This window comes from Dreissena polymorpha, chromosome 7, assembly GCF_020536995.1.
Source record: "Dreissena polymorpha isolate Duluth1 chromosome 7, UMN_Dpol_1.0, whole genome shotgun sequence".
Classification (NCBI taxonomy): Eukaryota; Metazoa; Mollusca; class Bivalvia; order Myida; family Dreissenidae; genus Dreissena; species Dreissena polymorpha.
In genome coordinates, this window is record NC_068361.1 from 89529994 (window position 1) to 89548911 (window position 18918).

The 18918-nt window shown below is 33.6% G+C and overlaps 2 protein-coding genes across 5 annotated transcripts in view; both read left to right on the forward strand.

Moving 5' to 3' along the window:
- The window catches only part of LOC127837069 (glycerol 3-phosphate dehydrogenase-like), a 284765-nt gene extending 266448 nt beyond the window's left edge, over window positions 1-18317 (forward strand). The window contains exons 5-9 of one of the 4 annotated variants that reach the window (XM_052363885.1): window positions 14473-14834; window positions 15016-15134; window positions 16225-16319; window positions 16758-16870; window positions 18011-18317. In XM_052363885.1, the coding sequence (XP_052219845.1) occupies window positions 14473-14834; window positions 15016-15134; window positions 16225-16319; window positions 16758-16870; window positions 18011-18134 (813 nt within the window). In that variant the 3' untranslated portion in view covers window positions 18135-18317. The remainder of the gene's footprint in view (window positions 1-14472; window positions 14835-15015; window positions 15135-16224; window positions 16320-16757; window positions 16871-18010) is intronic. The other 3 variants (XM_052363884.1, XM_052363886.1, XM_052363883.1) reach the window with 3 other exon arrangements.
- Window positions 1360-6959, forward strand: LOC127837070 (uncharacterized). The gene is made up of 7 exons (XM_052363887.1): window positions 1360-1485; window positions 2085-2150; window positions 2490-2580; window positions 3320-3481; window positions 3819-3976; window positions 5467-5685; window positions 6065-6959. Exons 1-7 carry the CDS (start codon window positions 1389-1391, stop codon window positions 6514-6516), a joined length of 1245 nt encoding a protein of 414 aa, XP_052219847.1. The 5' UTR covers window positions 1360-1388; the 3' UTR covers window positions 6517-6959.
- Window positions 18318-18918: the final 601 nt, after the last annotated feature.

Sequence of the window (18918 nt, forward strand, 5' to 3'; positions counted from 1 at the left end):
TCATAGTCAGAAAAACCATACCTTGACTAATGTACCCGTGTAAATTCAAACATTTTTAATGTTATTTACCATAGTCAGATATGCCATACCTTGACAAATGTACCCGTGTAAATTCAATCATCCTAAATTTTATTTATCATAGTCAGAAAACAGTACCTTGACTAATATACCTGTGTAAATTCAAACTTCCTAAATGTTAGCTTTCACAGTCAGGAATACCATTCTTCGACTAATGTACCTGTGCTAATTCAAATATCCTTAATGTAATTTATCACAGTCAAGAATACCATACCTAGACTAATGTACCCGTGTACATTCAAACATCCTTAATGTTATTTATCATAGTCAGCAATACCATACGTTGACTTATGTACCCGTGTAAATTCAAAAATCCTTAATGTAATTTATCATAGTCAGCAAAACCATACGTTGACTAATGTACCCATGTAAATTAAAACATCCTAAATGTTATTAATACCCGTGTGAATTCAAACATCCTAAATGTTATTTATCATAGTCAGATATACCATTCCTTGACTCCTGTACCGGTTTAAATTCAAACATCATAAATGGTATTTATCATATTTAGGAAAATCATACATTGACTAATAAACCCGTGTAAATTCAAACATCCTAAAGGTTATTTACCATAATCAGGAATATCATACCTTGACTAATGAACCGGTGCAAATTCAAACATCCTAAATGTAATTTGTCATAGTCAGGAATACCATACCTAGACTAATTTACCGGTGTAAATTCAAACATCCTTAATGTAATTTATAATTGTCAGAAATACTTTACTTTAACTAATGAACTTGTGTAAATTCAAACATCCTTAATGTTATTTACGCTAAAAACATATTGGAAATGTAGTTAAACTTTGTTCAGTACGTTTGTAACTCAAGTTATAAAAATTTGCACAAAATATATTATGAAAATACATGCAAATTAATTTGTAAAACTATTGCATCTCGAGTTACAATAGTTTTGCACTCAAAAGGAAAATATAACTACTGAGTTTATATGGGCAACACTATGGTATCTATAGATACCATAGTATTGCAATATGACTTTTTGTTTGGATTCACATATGTTATTGCAACACTAATGTATCTTCAAATACAATAGTGTTGCAATAAGTTTTTTTACATATTATAGATACAACATTTTGCAGGATCACAATAAAATTGTACTTGTTTATTATATAACTGTAATATTTGTTTATGGATGCAGGGTATGAAAATATGTACAATTTAAGTGAAAAGTGGTTTTTGGTAAAAATCAGAGTTACAATAGTTTTGCGCCAAACCCTCGATATATTGAGATAGTGTACGACAGTTTAAACATTCACGAGATTTCAACACTCACGCTCACGTCTGTATGCAATGATCGCACCTGACCTGGTAGATAAGCATAAGATAAACTTCGTACACATAACATTCGACAATAAACCTTGTAACATGGACAACTTTCGAATTCAAGGTGAGTGCAATATACTGCTTATTTAAAATATAGTCTGTGGTTTTTAATGTTTAGTGTTTATTTTTTCAAAACAAGAAGATAAATATAGAAATTTGTTCAGTCCACATGGTTTAATTGCACTTACTTCAGAAAGGGCACTCACACTAGTTATGTAAGAAGTAACAAATGCGAGTTAAGCGCAATAACAATGAGAAGTCTGTTCAATGCAAAATCAGATTAATTTCATATACACACTTATTTTTCTTATAAATCTCAAAGAAATGAGGTCTGATAATGATGACTTTATTCATGTAGACTAAGTTAGTTCTAATTTATGAAAAACAACAACACAAATCATAAGAGCTTTTAACTGGAGCCTAATTTACCTACCATACGGGATTATCGATTAAACACGATCTGTTAAACGTTCGCATTCGTTTACTCTGCCAAAACAGATGAGTCATTAAATGAGCATACAATTGACATGGAAAACATACTCAAGTCATATCTGTTAATTTAATTTGTATAGATTAATATTTATTTCTTATCTTCGTAACATTATCATATTGCTTATTGCAACTGTTCTTCAAGTATATTCTGTCGATTGTGTTTTTTTGCAGATATATATTGCGGCAGTGATGGGCCAGAAAACGGAAATATACAGAATGTCATGTCTTCCGGAAATGGTTAAACACGTTTTATATTCCCCTATTGCTTATAGCCTTTTTTAACTGGAAAACAAGCATATGTTATCAATATTTACTTGTCAAATATTGGTTTAGTTTATTTCCGGCGTAGCTATCTCACCCATACATTCTTTTTTATTGACCTTTATTAACAGCCGATACAATTTTATAGAATTTTCCGCCAGTAGACCGGACTTAACGGCTGGATAAAATAAATGCAAATTTTTGGACACATTTCGATTATGAATTTGTAAATTATACACGCATGCCTTAGTGCGCGCATTCCTTTGTATTGTATTGGCGATAATTTATAATTAAATCGTCAATACGTTTTAATAGACGCAACACAACAGGACATGGAAAAAGATCCGTTAAACAAACAGGAAGAAAACGCTGAACTGATCTGTGAAATTGCAGAGTTGTGTAATCGGTAAAGTGAATATTTCACTTGCATCCGCTTGTCAAATGATTACAACGAATATTAATATGTAAGAAAGTTCAGTTTCATCTGTATTTTTTTAGTATTTATTGCTAAGTTCGAAACCATTCCTTGAATGTAAATTACTAGTATTTCGAAGTTTAAAATACATCTTAGCAAATGTGTACAACAATACCTAAGTTTAGCCTACATCGGGGCTTTGTATAACGCTCTTATTTACAATCATACTCAGTGTTTATATAAATCTTTTAATTATTTCATAAATAAACATACGGATATTTTTTTTTAATTCACCACCGACTAAACGATCCCGTTAATCTTAATATGGAAAAATATGTGAGAAAAATTTCGATTGTAAATAGGGTACTATCTCACATTCAGAACCATGTATTTTTCATGGCGTATAACTGACCATAACTTTGTTTAATGATGTTTGCATGGACAGCCCAATTAACAATCCGCAAAATTCGCAATCAAACAGTGTTCATTTCACAGGTTTAATAGTTCCATCACTTTTATATTTCAAAATGCAAAACATATATTGATTTAAAGTTTACGATTTAAATACAACTTAATGATTTCATGTGAAGAAATATATCTTGACAAGTATGTTTTAATGAAGAATAGTGCTTTTTCTATAATAATGCAAACTTTCAATAATGTATGACTTGTATATAAAAAATTACAAAGCGTTTAGGCATGGGTGCGTTATTACTTTTGTTGAGAGTAGACCGGACAGAAAAGATCCAGAGGTTCTTCTTCTTCTGGGCAGCGTCGGTGCAGGAAAGAGTGCATTGGTGAACACCATCATCAAAGCCATGACGGGAAAATATATTCACAAAGCCAAAGCTGGTTACGGGAACGTGGCATCAAAAACACTGGCATTTGAATGGCAAATATTATATTAATTTTTATAGATGTCCTTGACTTTGTGTCAAAGAGGTATTCTTTTTAATTATAGAACCACTGTCAGTATTATATATATATATTTTTTTTTGTTATTAAATCTTACCAGTTCATGTTTATAGTTGTTCAGTTTAAAGGGGGCCGTTTAAAGGTATTTATTGTTCATGAAGTATAGTTTCAACTTATAAATTGTGCCATGTGTAACAATCGAAGACATTTACAAATGGTTTATGTCTTTAGATTTTGTGAAACGTACAATAGCCAATATTGTTATTATATATATATATATATATATATATATATATATATATTTATATATATAGGTTTGAAAACTGTGGGATTGAGAAGTATGATCTCCAAGGTTTACAAAAAGAAGCATTTTCCAATTGTCTGCATAAGTTGCCTAACATCATAGACGTTCCAGGGATGAGTGTTGAGCAATCTGCCAATATACGCGAATTACTCGAGGCAGTATTTGGAGGTACATAGTCTATATATCGATATAGAATAACACATATACTGTGAAACCATTATTATTTGCCAGGCATTAATGTTCGTCTATTTCGTCAGTAGACGGTTTTGCGAATTTAAGATCCTAACAAACAATTATGCCTAATGTTTAAAAAAACAACACCTGAGTTACCGTAGGGACATTAAAATCCAACGCAATCCAGGCATACATCTGTTTCGTAATAAATATATAAATATTTTTTTCTTTGTGGCTTTCAGTTCGTATAACAGTTTGTATGAATGTTAAGCTTTTATTTATTGTTTCAAAAGTTATTACACCAATTTTGTGAAGACATTGAATCATCCGCGTGTTTGCGACTTGTCAATATTGTTATTACAAAAGAGTTGTTTATCTTTGATAATTAAAAAGCATGCAACACTTGAGAACGATACACGGAATAAAGTTATTGAATATTTTGAGGAATAAAAGTCTAAAATAAAACACAAACTTATCTTTCGCAATATTTAAAAAAATGTGTTATTGCAAAATAATAAAATAATAGGTATGTAGTAATTTTCTTAAAATTCTAATTCATTAACGACAAGAGATCAGTGTTGACAAAAACTAGATATACGAATATACGAGACAAACAATTACAAACTCAAACAGATACACACAAACTGAATACAACTGTATTCACCAGTGAATTTTGGGTTTAAAGTGCTAACCTACAATTCTTACACTTAATGCAGATGTGTTCACGAGACATTTTATTGTATATCATATTTAAACTCATGGCATCAAAATTCAAATTACATAGCAATAAAAGAGAATTGAATTCAATTTAATACCCATTTAAGTGCTCAATTGTTGAATACAATTCATAGCAAAATAATTGTTCCTTTTTGATGTACGATGAACTAAACTAAACTGAATATAAACTACATCACTTCTTTAGTTACAAAACTTCAACTACATCACTTCTTTAGTTACAAAGCTTTCGAGACATATCGTCATACGTTTAATATTTAAATAATCGTCATGAAATTTCATGATGAAGTCTCAAATATAGTTTGGAAAAGCCAAGTTAACTTTCTTGTGTGTGCACGTTCAATAAAAGGTGTTAAAAATAGTAACTCCTAAAATGTTTCAAAGAAAATAAAACTCTTCACACAATAAGCCTGATGTCAATAAGATAATGGAGTTTTTTTTTCGAAATTTCATTGTCTGTTTGTGTCTGAGAATACATAATTTGTGACCTTAAATAGTGCTTGAAATCAACCTTTACTTGATCAAAATCAAATTAGTCAAACGGTGAGTTATTTGATTTGGCGTCTAATAATACTCAAGGCGTTTTAGCTTGATTTGCGTATCCTAAGCATACAAAACACAGAGAGCGCGGCAGAACACTTGAGAGATCAAATAGCAACTTAATTAAAACAGTGGCATTGATGATTGATAAATGTATGTGATACTAAGATTAATGACCATTTTGAAATACTACACTGTTATTTTTTCAGGTTTCATTCCTCCAGGAACATCGGTTAAATACTTACAAAAGTTGCAGAAAGATTATGGTGTAGATTGCTTACAGAAAATGTACCCGAGCAATAGCAAGGAATGGGCGGTAACAAGAGTTGTATTTGTTGCAAGTGCCTCTCAATCACTGCCGACTGATTTAGTCGAAATCGTCCGAAGTTTATTAGAAACTCACGACCAGGCAACACGACATTTCAAATGTTAGTAATTTATCAAAACACAATTCACACTCTTTGTAAATGTTAACCTGATAGTCAAGGAAACAAAATCAAGGAAATAATATATGACAAACATAGTTCGCTTACAACGTTTGAAATAAAGTCGGATTTGTTTCCGTTTATTTAACAGAAAAAAGACACCAAAAAGTCAACCCACTCACTTTATAAATATTTTAAATTTATTTGGTTGTGTTTAAAAAAGCTTGTGAGCACCATCCTTGCCTGACAAAAAGTATTTAAAAAAATAGCATGTGTGCACTTAACATAATTTTGTGATTTCATCGTTATGATATTTGAAGAACACAATGAACTAATAATGCGTTTTGTCACAATATGAAAATCAAAAGCATTTTGTTTTCAGACAATATTGACCTGTTCGTAGTCATCACAAAGTGTGATTTGGTGGAAGGGTTCAACACTTCTGAAAAGACATCAGACTCAAACATGATTAAACGGCATCAGTTTAAGGAGATGGAGAATGAAGTTGCCAAAGAGTTCAGCATAGGCGGTGCTATGGAACATAACAGCATCCGTTGGCAAAGCTATGTGGACGGCCGATGTTTGGACGATCCGTACATCGACAACATAGCTCTCAAATTCGTGAGGCAGATGATGCAACCTAGACGAAGAAGACATCCGGTTGAGAGTGATAAAACGCCTGTGCTTACACCACAAAAGATGTTTTTATTTAAACTGACGAAGGCGGTAAATGACATGAATGCGGATGAGAAACTAGCCTTTTTGGTCGGTATTTTTGTTGCTTTGGTTGTTGTGTACGTGTCGTTGTCTCAAACCGTTAAGACAGCTAGCTGATTTGAAAGCTTGACAACACCGGCATTCGTTTTGCCAATATATTGTGTTTTGTTAATACCGGTGTAAAATACATACAAATATGTATTAAATAGTATTTTATGATTTAATATACATGTATTGATTTTTTTGTTATGATGTTTTAATTGATGTTAAATACTCGTCCGAATGGATACATGTGTTGTTGTTGTAATAATGATATTGTCATTGATTTTTAACATTCGGCAATGAAAAATTTATTCTCGTATTGCTGTTTTATGTCTTCACTGAGGTTATTCATTCGACGACCAATGGATACTTGTACTGATGTTGTATTAATGATGTTTTTATTAACAATTCATCATTCGACAGCGACTGGATTCGACACCCTTGAAGTTAGACAGTGGTATTTATCTAATGTTTACGTATTGTCATGACATTTTTACAAAATCAGTTTAGACTGCAAATTCAATCGCTTTGTCCTTATTTCATCTACATGTGTTCTTGTCATGAAATGTAAGTTTCAGTAACATTTCCATTTGAATTTGTTGATATCATATTATGACATTTGCGTGTGTGAAACATTTTAATGAGATTTATTGACAATTGTTTTGCAATTGAACGAATGTCTGTTTAATCAATATGGTAAACAATTCATAGCTTATTTAACACATTTAAGGCTCTCAATAAGCAAACGTTGTGAACATATTTTGGTATCGTATTATTTTTCAATGATAAACACGAAAAAAATATATGTCTTATGCCAATTTTAATTTTTAATGGAATTGTGTCTGTTTGGTTTAATGCAAAATGTACAAATTGTTGAAAGGTATTCATAAAACTGTAAGCGAATGCCAAGCACATGTATGCAGGGTTAGCTTTCTATGAATCTCTTTGACGATCGGTATGTCTGTCCGTCCGTCCGTCGATCAGTGGATTCCAAATTTTGTCAGCTCTCAAACAAGCCGATGCATTTAGTGATTTTTAAATACCTTTACTACACACACATTATCCAGTTTGAGGAAGGCAAGAAAACAAGCATGCATGAAACACAAGGCTGTCTTTTAGACATCGGTCACACGTTGAGGTAACATTTAAACTCTTCACAAACACTAAAATCAGTATCAACGTGATATATATGGGGTTATTGATCATCTGTTATTCAAGCCTATTTACGCACATTACTTATATACGCAGAAATCATTAGATCGATTGTGCTCTCCTGTGGTTTTGAATATTCAGTTATAGTAAGGAACGTTTACGAACGGTTTCCACCTGAATACAATTCAGAAAATGGTAGACTCTTCGATTGACATAATCCATAAAATTACACATTCATGCAACACAAAAAATGTTGTAGATCAACAATTCAATCTTCGTTTACATAAAGCATTGTTGTAAAACATTCATATCGATATGTTCATGCATATGATGCTTCTATAGCCAGTAAAATAAACATGGAATGTATTTCAAAAATCTAGGACTGACCTAGATAGAGTCACTCTCTTTGTTTTTAAACTTACATGGTCGTGTTTGCGTTCTTTTGCGTTCTTTCTGTAAAGGATTGTATACAAAACAGGGGGAATGATGAGTTTACAAATAAAAACACGTACGTCCCAAGGCTTGTGTTATGCTCTGTAACTGTTGAATAACTTAAAAAGGTATATAGTAGTTAAGAAAGGAGTAAAGTCCCAACAGTTTGTATTTTCAACTCCAACTTCAACTGTTGATTTGAAGATACTCGTAAAGAAAGGAATTTTGGTGGTGATGAATGTGGAAGGATAAAAACCCTTTGTATGTTTCTCCACTGCATACTATTTAGTCCCAAAACTGTGTGTTTTCAACTCATGCTGGGTGGATCTCGCTCAAACATTCGCAGTAGACAAGCATGTGTACTCGGAAAAAGAATAACAAAAAGGCTAAGATTTACTTTACTTTAAAGCGCTGGAAACGTATTGTGAACACAACAAATAAGTAGGATTTTCTGAAAGGGCGGACACACAACTTCTAAACACTTTAATTATAATGGTAAACAAAACAAATGTATTTATCTGGAAATTGTTTTCACGCCCTGAGGTTTCTTTTCGGAAGCAAAAACTTCGCTTTAAAGACAAGCATTAAAAGTATTTTTTTAAACGAATAAATATTCGAAATAAATTTGCTAATATTTCTTTGAGTCACACATTAAAACTTTTTGATAGACTTATAACTCAAATTTTGAACTATGGCAGTGAAATTGTTAATGGAGCGTTTTCATATGCAAGTTTGTTTACAAATCTTCGGTGTTTAAAGATGTACACAAAATGACTTTGTATATGGCGAACTTGCAATCTCCGCGCCGAGATGTCGTTCCATTTTCTCACATACATTCTCTGCCACAACAAGAAAATACCAACCAAATTTGGTAGGATTTTATTTTCATTTTTTTAAGTATCACATAACGAAAAGTAGTATCATTTTCGTTTGTTTAAGTATTACATAACGAAAAGTAGTATCATTTTTTATATATATTTTGAAAATAGTGTATACGTTTAGGTTCATAATAAAATAATAAATTACCTAAATTAAAAAAATAAAAATAATAAAGGGAAAATTATTTTACCACGTGCAGCGGCCATCATTACGTGGTTGGTTATGAAGGCAAGGATTTGTTGTTCCAGTCAAATCACTGCGCGGTGAACTTGATCGTCTAAATTGTCAATCTTCAAGATTAATTAACATTAATAAATATTGGATTAAGTTTATAAAACATCAGACAATAGGTTTACTAAAAAGTAAATTTAATGTTGGTTTATGATTGCAAGATAGGCCAAACCTTCTCCCAAGTATATAGGCGAAAAAAGTGTAATATGTGTAGTATATCAGAAGATGAATTTCCCTTTGCTTTAGAGGTTAGGGTTTATTTATTTCAGTATATACCATTTTATTACAGACACCGACCTAACATGCACACACATATTATTGTATTGGCCTTGCACAATATTTTTATCTTTCTATAATAACCGGTTTCCGGAGGGATTTGTTACGCAACGCTTTCAGAATAGTGAGCTGATTTTCGGTATGTGAAACGTACTACATGACTTACAAATGAAGTGCGAGTTTCGTTTCGGTCCATTGAGTTTTCGGCAAAGTTATGGGTAGACCAATGCACAATTCACAATTTTATTAGTGTGAGCGTTAGCTCACGCTAAAGTAGAGTGGCAGTTTTGCAAATCAGTCTGCTTTAACTACGCTATGGTAGACAACTGCAGGTAGTAACGATAACCATTGCCTGTTTATACTTAACCACTGGTGCACTTTAGCAGAAAGCATGCATAAGGTTTAAGAGCTTGTTCAACGATATTGGCCAGTCTAGTGTTTATAACAGCTTGTGCGACGACATTTGCCAGTTTATCATTGAAATCCGTACATATTGGCTGCTTTCAGGAAAAGCGGGGCTTAATGCTGCATTAAAAGTCTGTCATGTTGGCAAAATTGTTGCTCAATAATTTAAAGACAATATATACAGTATTAGATACAAATAGCACAACATTTACATGATAATAGGCTTGTTATTTTTTAGCAAGGAAACACAATTCTAAAGTGCCAGTGCAGCAACCAATTGTAAATAAAGAGACATATTGTTGTTATTTTGTCTCTATAACATAAATATGAGGATAAACAGTGCACACACATCTCGACCTGTGCTTTTGAATATCAACCGTACTTTCGTTTTGAAAACTGACGACAGGAATGATTCGATTTACAATGTGAATCTAAAATGAGTTTTATGCAGATTCGTTCATATGACACAAAGACACTTATTTTGTTTCAAGGATCATTTCGTAATGTTCAAACAAGTAAAATAGTATAAGTCACAAATCAATAAGATTGCTTATTATTTTATTCAAGTGATATTATGAATTGAGCTGAACAAATTAACAGGTCAAAAGAGTTAGTTGAAATGTGGTTAATGACCAATTATCTGCAACGCATCATGCTACCAGTTTTTTATAAAAATATATATATTATATTCGATAGTTTACGTGACTGGTGAGACCTCTTAGTCGAAATGATCCGTAAAACAAAATAGTGTCTTTGTGTCGTATGAACGAATCTGCGTAAAACTCAATTTAGATTCACATTGTAAATCGAATCATTCCTGTCGTCAGTTGTCAAAACGAAAGTACGGTTGATATTCAAAAGCATTATATTTCTCTTTCCGGGATATTTTTTCAATATGTTGATGCTGCATTAACGAATATAGTATTACGTGTATATGAAGTAAAAACACCAAAAATAAACAACGGTTGCGATAGACACCTATAAACTGTTAGATGCACATAATATCACTTAAACATTAGTTCATTTTTGTTGTTGCAGAATTTATACATGTCGTGCATTAATTTATAACATGAATCTTAACTAGTTATATCTAATTTAAATCTAAATTAGCATAAATTATATTGTTTCACATGTTTTTCATTAAATTAAACGCTTGCATTTATTCGGCTACTGCCGTTTGCATGTTTTTGCTACTGACGTTTGCCATTCCTAAACGTACTACTGACGTTTGCCATATTTGTTTTCACTCTTTAAACGTTAAATCAATATCGGGTAGATATTTGTGTTTGTTTATGCATAGACATATGTAATATATGTTCGTCCGGTAAAGCATAGAGCGAAGTGTTCTCGAAAACCATAGCAACACACAAAACGTGTGATATACCGATCGAAAGCTATATGCATGCCATATTGCGTGCACTAGGTCGTATGAAAGTCAGAGGATGATCAGCAAAGATATTGGAAAAAAAACCTACCTTGCGCGGCTGTTTGTTGTCATAAAATGACTACTGACGTTGACTTTTGTGGTCACGTGACAGTTTTTGTTAATTCACAGTGTTTAAGACACACTCTAAATTGGAATGGGTCCGGTTGTGTTTATTACAAACTTGCGATATAATAAGCTATAATATAATTTTGAAAATTGAAGTGCGTCTAAGATTATTTTGTTTTCTTTACATCGTATAAAATCCTTAATAGTAAGATTGTTAAGTCATGTTGACATGGTGTATTAATGTTAAATTTAAGCAATTTTAGTCGTCTTGTATTAAATTATATTTTAACTTTTACACGAAAATATCGTGTTTAAGCACCAATGTATGCACATTTAACAAATCAAAGATCGGACGGGTTTAGAGTTCCACCATATCTTTAATTCTGTTTTACTTGAAATTCAACTCGATATCATGATAAAATGACATTATACATTTCATTTAAACATTGCGCATAGTATCACTGTACATCACTCAGGTTCGAGTTCAACTACTATCACCGTTATATTTTGTGAAACTACGAAGATTGCTTATATAAGGTATAAAATACGTCAAAAATGTGTACTCGGCGGAATAGCTCAGTAGGCTAAAGTGTTTTTACTTCAGGACTCTGGCAGGATTCCAGGGGTCACTGGTTCGAAACCTGCTCCGGGCAATGTTCTTTTCCTTTTTTAATTTTTTTCTTGATTTTTTACTGGAGCTTTTATGATCCAATGTTTACATTTATCAATATGTTGATGCTGCATTAACGAATATAGTATTACGTGTATATGAAGTAAAAACACCAAAAATAAACAACGGTTGCGATAGACACCTATAAACTGTTAGATGCACATAATATCACTTAAACATTAGTTCATTTTTGTTGTTGCAGAATTTATACATGTCGTGCATTAATTTATAACATGAATCTTAACTAGTTATATCTAATTTAAATCTAAATTAGCATAAATTATATTGTTTCACATGTTTTTCATTAAATTAAACGCTTGCATTTATTCGGCTACTGCCGTTTGCATGTTTTTGCTACTGACGTTTGCCATTCCTAAACGTACTACTGACGTTTGCCATATTTGTTTTCACTCTTTAAACGTTAAATCAATATCGGGTAGATATTTGTGTTTGTTTATGCATAGACATATGTAATATATGTTCGTCCGGTAAAGCATAGACAGTTCTGTGATGGTTAATTTTCGAGAAGACTGACTCTTTGTAATTTTACTACTGACGTTTGCTTCTTTAATGACAATTTGCGCCGAAGTGTTCTCGAAAACCATAGCAACACACAAAACGTGTGATATACCGATCGAAAGCTATATGCATGCCATATTGCGTGCACTAGGTCGTATGAAAGTCAGAGGATGATCAGCAAAGATATTGGAAAAAAAACCTACCTTGCGCGGCTGTTTGTTGTCATAAAATGACTACTGACGTTGACTTTTGTGGTCACGTGACAGTTTTTGTTAATTCACAGTGTTTAAGACACACTCTAAATTGGAATGGGTCCGGTTGTGTTTATTACAAACTTGCGATATAATAAGCTATAATATAATTTTGAAAATTGAAGTGCGTCTAAGATTATTTTGTTTTCTTTACATCGTATAAAATCCTTAATAGTAAGATTGTTAAGTCATGTTGACATGGTGTATTAATGTTAAATTTAAGCAATTTTAGTCGTCTTGTATTAAATTATATTTTAACTTTTACACGAAAATATCGTGTTTAAGCACCAATGTATGCACATTTAACAAATCAAAGATCGGACGGGTTTAGAGTTCCACCATATCTTTAATTCTGTTTTACTTGAAATTCAACTCGATATCATGATAAAATGACATTATACATTTCATTTAAACATTGCGCATAGTATCACTGTACATCACTCAGGTTCGAGTTCAACTACTATCACCGAACGCGTGGTGTGTCATTTAAGCGGAACATTAAGGGAGATAAGCGATATGAGAAGATAGCGATGTAAACGTGTTATTGTGCACATGGTTTATCCGTACAGCTAACAGCGATAGTATTTCATCGAGAGGTAAGTGTCTTTACCCATTGTTAGCATACCTTTCGCTTTTAATATGAGGCAGTTGGAACACAATTATTCTGCATCAATATGCAGTAAAATAACTGGCTTCATTCGAACAATCAACTCTCGATCAATACTGTGTTGCATCAAGGTTCAGTACACTACGACGGATAAGGTAGCATAATGAAGACCAATTCGATACACCACTTACTATCGCGGTTCAGTACATTGAGACAATCAAAGTAACACGATGAGCACAATTTGATATGTATTACAAAAGTTTAAGTTCTTAATGATAAAGAAAAAAGTACACATTACCTGATTTCATGTTTTGACACATCAAATTAAACAACATGTTTAAGCTTACATGTAACATGGAGTCATTTTTCTTCCTCCTACCAATAGAATGGAAGAAACATTTGATGTCATCATCATAGGGGGCGGAGTCGTTGGATGCGCATGCGTATTCGAGTTAACGTCACGTGGCTATTTATGTCTACTGTTGGAAAAGAACGAGCACCTTGCTGCAGAAGCAAGCTCGGGAAACAGGTGAGATATGTTCGCTTCATTATCTTAAACATTCTTATGTTCCTTACGCAACAAACATTGTATTTTATTGTAATTTAAATAGGTCCCTTTCCGCTGAACTAATCAACACAGAAATTTCTAGCCATTTATAAACATGCTTAGTCGAATATAAATTGACATGTGACATGCTAAAATAAATAATATAGTATTTTTAAAAGAAGAAATGAATTTAAATACCATATGTTCGTATGATATTGCATTTCTCATAATTATTTTAAAACATGTATCGTTTAATTGAATGTATCCAGTGGGATGCTCCACACCGGTTTTGATGCCACGGAGAGACTCGAACTAGATTGTATTCAGCGATGCCAGGCGCGGGTGTTTCCGCTGTTGGACAAACTGGGAGTACCAGTTAACCACATTGGCGCCACACATCGAACATAGTTATAGTATTCGTTGTTGCGATAATATGTTATAAATTACAATCACTGAAACATGTACCCATAGCTTTGCTGTTATTGATTGTCATGGCTTCTTACTAACCTAACCAGTATGTGTGAACATTTTTCAATTTCCAGTTTTACTCAAGTATTTCGTATTTTGCAGCTTGAAAGGTTTCCACAAATAGTTGCCAACTCAAACGCCGCCAAATGCACGACCATACGGGAACTGAGCTGCTCAGAACTGTACAGAAGGGAACCAAACATCACTTCCGGGGCGCTAGGCGGTCTCTGGATTCCGGACGAAGCAGTCACCGACCCGTGGCTGTTTCCGGTCCTGCTCGCTAACGATGCGCGTAAGAAAGGCGCACGCATTTTACTTCGATCACGTGTTTCCAGCGTAGTCAGGAACATCGAGAAGTGGATCGTGGAAACCACACGTGGAACATTCTATTCAAAATGCGTTGTGAACTGCGCCGGTCTCTATGGCGACATAGTTAACATTTTGGCTGGAAAATCGGAATTTAGGTAGAAACATGTTTGTTTACAAACAAACATATAATTTGAATTTACTGGTGTGTTCCCGAAAACAATCTTACAAACCCTTTAATACTTCAGTTTTATTGTACCCACATTTATTGGATTTATTTTTAATAACAATTTACATTTGAGCATACTTTAGATAAAATTATCCAATCAATTATCACAGGATCTTGCCACGAAAAGGTCAGTATACAGTGTACTCAAAATCAGCGATGAACCTGCTAAACTCCAGCATACTTCCGGTACCGAGTGACGTCACGAAAGGCGTCATAGTTTTCCGTTCAGGTATATTTAATGGATTGTTTATTGTGTACAATGTTTAACAAGAAACTACTACGCTGATAATGACCTGATTCAATTTTGCAATTATATTTTATTTTATATCAGGGCAGTAGGCGTTTTTATCAGACCACTATGATAATATCGGTCTGATATAATGGTACCGGTTATATTTCTTAACAGTGCAGTAGGCGTTTATATCAGTCAATAGTATGTTTTAATTTGAATAAGCTCTAACGTCAATTATTTTCAGTAGCAATGAATCAGATAAATCATTGCGACTTAACTGTTAACCAAGCTCTGTACCGCAAAACAAATACAGTGCCGAACCATGATTTCATGAAGACAGCCCGGTTTTTAGGCGGGGGGTAGTTTTAAAAAGAGGCACCCCCTCCCATACATATGAACCATTTTTAGCTGCCAAATAAAGGAAAGATATCTTGCTAACCGCGCATATGCTAGATTTAGTTTCGCTTTTCTGAAACCAAAAACTTTAAACACGAAAATATCCCCCTCCCACAGCAAAAACAGATTTTATAAATGATTATTGACTGTCAACTTATTCATTCGCGCTCAAAATGCAATGAGGTAGCGAGTGCATAGTTCTTTATATGTAAAAAGTGGTTTGATGAACAGAGAAAGATGTTGAAGCCCTTTCATTTTATGATACTACATGCTCGAAATGATATACAAGAACGGCTCGGAAATCCTCGTATTTATATTTATGTAAGCACAACCGGTTAAAGTAAATATTGGTAGGGCAGTAACCTGTTATTCTGAAGATATACCATCAACGCATTATTGTTGATGCTACGACATCATGTGATATTAAAAAATACAGTTGGCTTTCGAACTAACATCATTTAAAAAATAAATGACACAATAAATTTCATTTTTTCACCATCACACATTTTCATTGTGGAAGCAACATTTATACAATTGTGATTCAAATCCCGCCTTTTCTCCAGAAATCATAGTGCACATACATCACAAGCGTAAATATATACTGCTACGTTGACAATAAAATCGGACCAAAATTGTCGGTTTCGAAATTTGAAATGCAATGAACATTATCCGCAGCGTTCTCATATTTCAGTCTATGACAACGTAATCATCGGGCCGACAGCAGAGAATGTTGACATCAGACAACAAGCACCCGTGGATGAATCCATTCGTCTGCGTCTCACAGAGGTAAACGCTAGGATACGTGGGCATAAGTGCATATTTTTTCTCAACAGAAGCACCCATTTCTTTTGACAGCCGATTTAAATATGAATTATGAGTCAATAAACGTAAGCTACCGTATTTGTTTTGTCCTTTTTTGAACAACAAGACCGAATTTATAAAGGAAATAAATAACTTTTCCTATTGCTTTATCTAACGCAAAGTGTCAATTATTTGCTAATACCCCACACGGCGACTCGAAATGGTATGTTCGTGTAAAAATATTTATATAAACAAATAAACTTGGTATCTTAGCTGATTTTATTTGCCCATTCATTTTGAATAACATGATAGCAAAGTTCTGATTGACCGATATAATGATATCATGAGAAGTTGACCTTTCGCAGCTCTTACTGTGATCTTAATGCGAAGCGTTTTTTATGATTCTGATGTGATTTTGACCAGATTGCCGCCAAAGTGGTGCGAGAACTGCCCTCACATCCGGTGGTCTCTCTGTACACAGGAGTCAGACCCGCCACTGATGTCAAGGATTACATCATATCCGCCGAGACAGACAGGTCGGTTAGACTAATTTGGTTAAGTTTAACGAATATGTATGTGATAAAAAGGGTAGTTATTACGGATAAATGATGTTGGACTAACCGTTTCTCTTGGTACTATCAACTCAAATGTATATGTCAGATACACAAATATATATTGGAGCTTTAAAGCTGAAACTTTAAGTCGACATGCATTACAGGTTCGATTTATTTTTATAACCTCTGTAAGTGTAACGAAATTTTAAACAATTCTATTATTGGCACTTTCATAATTAATACAATTTAGCACCGTCATTAAAAGGATTTGTACTGTGCTCGTTTTCGATCGCACGATAGTGAAAACTAGGTTTTAAACAAGTGTTTACGGATAAACTTACTCCAATTCAACGAAACATATACGGTTAACGTAGGTATTGAGTGTATACTTCGTTTTGATGTGTCGTAGTGGATATGGTGTCCGACTAGCGACCGGGGGATCACGGATTTCATCCTCACTGTGGGAGCGCTCTTAAGATCTCCCGATACATATCAATTATTGGTTTTATCCAGGAAACGGACTCGAGAGCTTTTCAATATGCATTAGGTTTACGATGCTATTGGACAAACTTAATTAGGTTTAAACTATTGGTATCGACACGGTAATGATTACAATCAGAAAACTGTCGCGCGCATGCGCAAAAAAAAGGAATCCTTAATAGCTTCTTGTGTTCATTTTTTGTGTTGCGAATCCGATTTCTTGTGGTTAAACACAGGCGCACGGACGAAGTGATCACAGGTTTAATGTCTGATAAATCTAAACTTAAACTTACTCGTCTTTCCAATGAAACGTTAAACCGATGTGAGTTGTAGTACGTGCGTAGCAGAGATTACTCATAAAACCAAGGGCCCGTTTTCGCCAACTAGTTCTTTGACTCAAGAAGGATGAAAATACTAAGAACCAAGAACACTCGTCAGTTTTGAACATGAACATGCAATACAGCTTGATTGTGTCATTTTTAAATGGTTCTTATTGGAGTTTTGTGTATTTATAGAGATTACACTTCGGGCCATTTAAGACTGTATTCCCCTATTCTTTATTTTAAGACGTAAGTCTTCAAATTGGTATCAATAAAATGTAATACACACAATGCTTGATTTAATTTTGATCGTTTTTTTCAGAAACTGGATAACAGTCGGTGGCATTCGCTCTACCGGTCTATCGGGCTCACTCGGTATCGCAGAAAAGGTACACAGTCTGGTGAAAACGAGTCTGAACATCGAACCAGAGGTCAAAGTTTATTAATTTCTAAACCGGATGTGTGGTTTACCAGACATGGCTCAGCCATTGTTGATGGTGTTGAACATTTTATTACTCATCATTTGACTTTAGCTGGAAGAACGGAGTATGCCGCAAATTCCAGAATGTAAATGACCACTATATTACTATTGTTTTGGTAATATCATTTTAAATAAATCGTCAACAGTGTCATGTCTTTTCATTTTTAAATATATTATTTCTATTATATCTTATGCTGTAGAGGAGGCGTTTTTATTAAGCATGTTCACTCAGAATACACTCCGATGACGGCGTTTTCATAACTTAAATTGTAGTTCTTCCTTATTATAGTTAACGAAATACAATGCTTTTTAAAATATTGCCCTTATTGTATAATGTGTATCATTGGGTGAAATAAACAATGTGTACTATTACGTTCTGCTATTTGCGAACCATACAAGTGTTCAATATTTATTCAGACCTCATTCTGCATGTTTACAAAATCGAATCCTCTCAAAACATACATAGTGTCTTATGCCTATGGATAGATCGAGTACTCCGATATTATAAATATGAAAATCTGAAGTCGAGGGCAATTGCCGTATAAATGGTTTCGTGACTGATCCCAACACAAGGTAGGGGATCCAACACGGGAGTCTCGGATTTGCTGTTCAGCGTTCTACCAACTGAGCTAGCTGGCAGTGTTACTTCTTAGTGAATAATGCATATTAAACGTTTTAAGTTTTGTTGTTTGATCAGTGGATGCGTTTCAGCTTGTAGCAAACAATATGCACTCGGTTCAAAAGTTAAA

Excerpts from the sequence above, each read along its gene's own strand:
- LOC127837070 (XM_052363887.1), top strand. The coding sequence starts at position 1,389 with ATGATCGCACCTGACCTGGTAGATAAGCATAAGATAAACTTCGTACAC. Across the intron at positions 2,581-3,319 it reads ATTGCAGAGTTGTGTAATCG|ACCGGACAGAAAAGATCCAG; the intron begins GTAAAGTGAATA and ends TGTTGAGAGTAG. Across the intron at positions 3,977-5,466 it reads ACTCGAGGCAGTATTTGGAG|GTTTCATTCCTCCAGGAACA; the intron begins GTACATAGTCTA and ends TTATTTTTTCAG.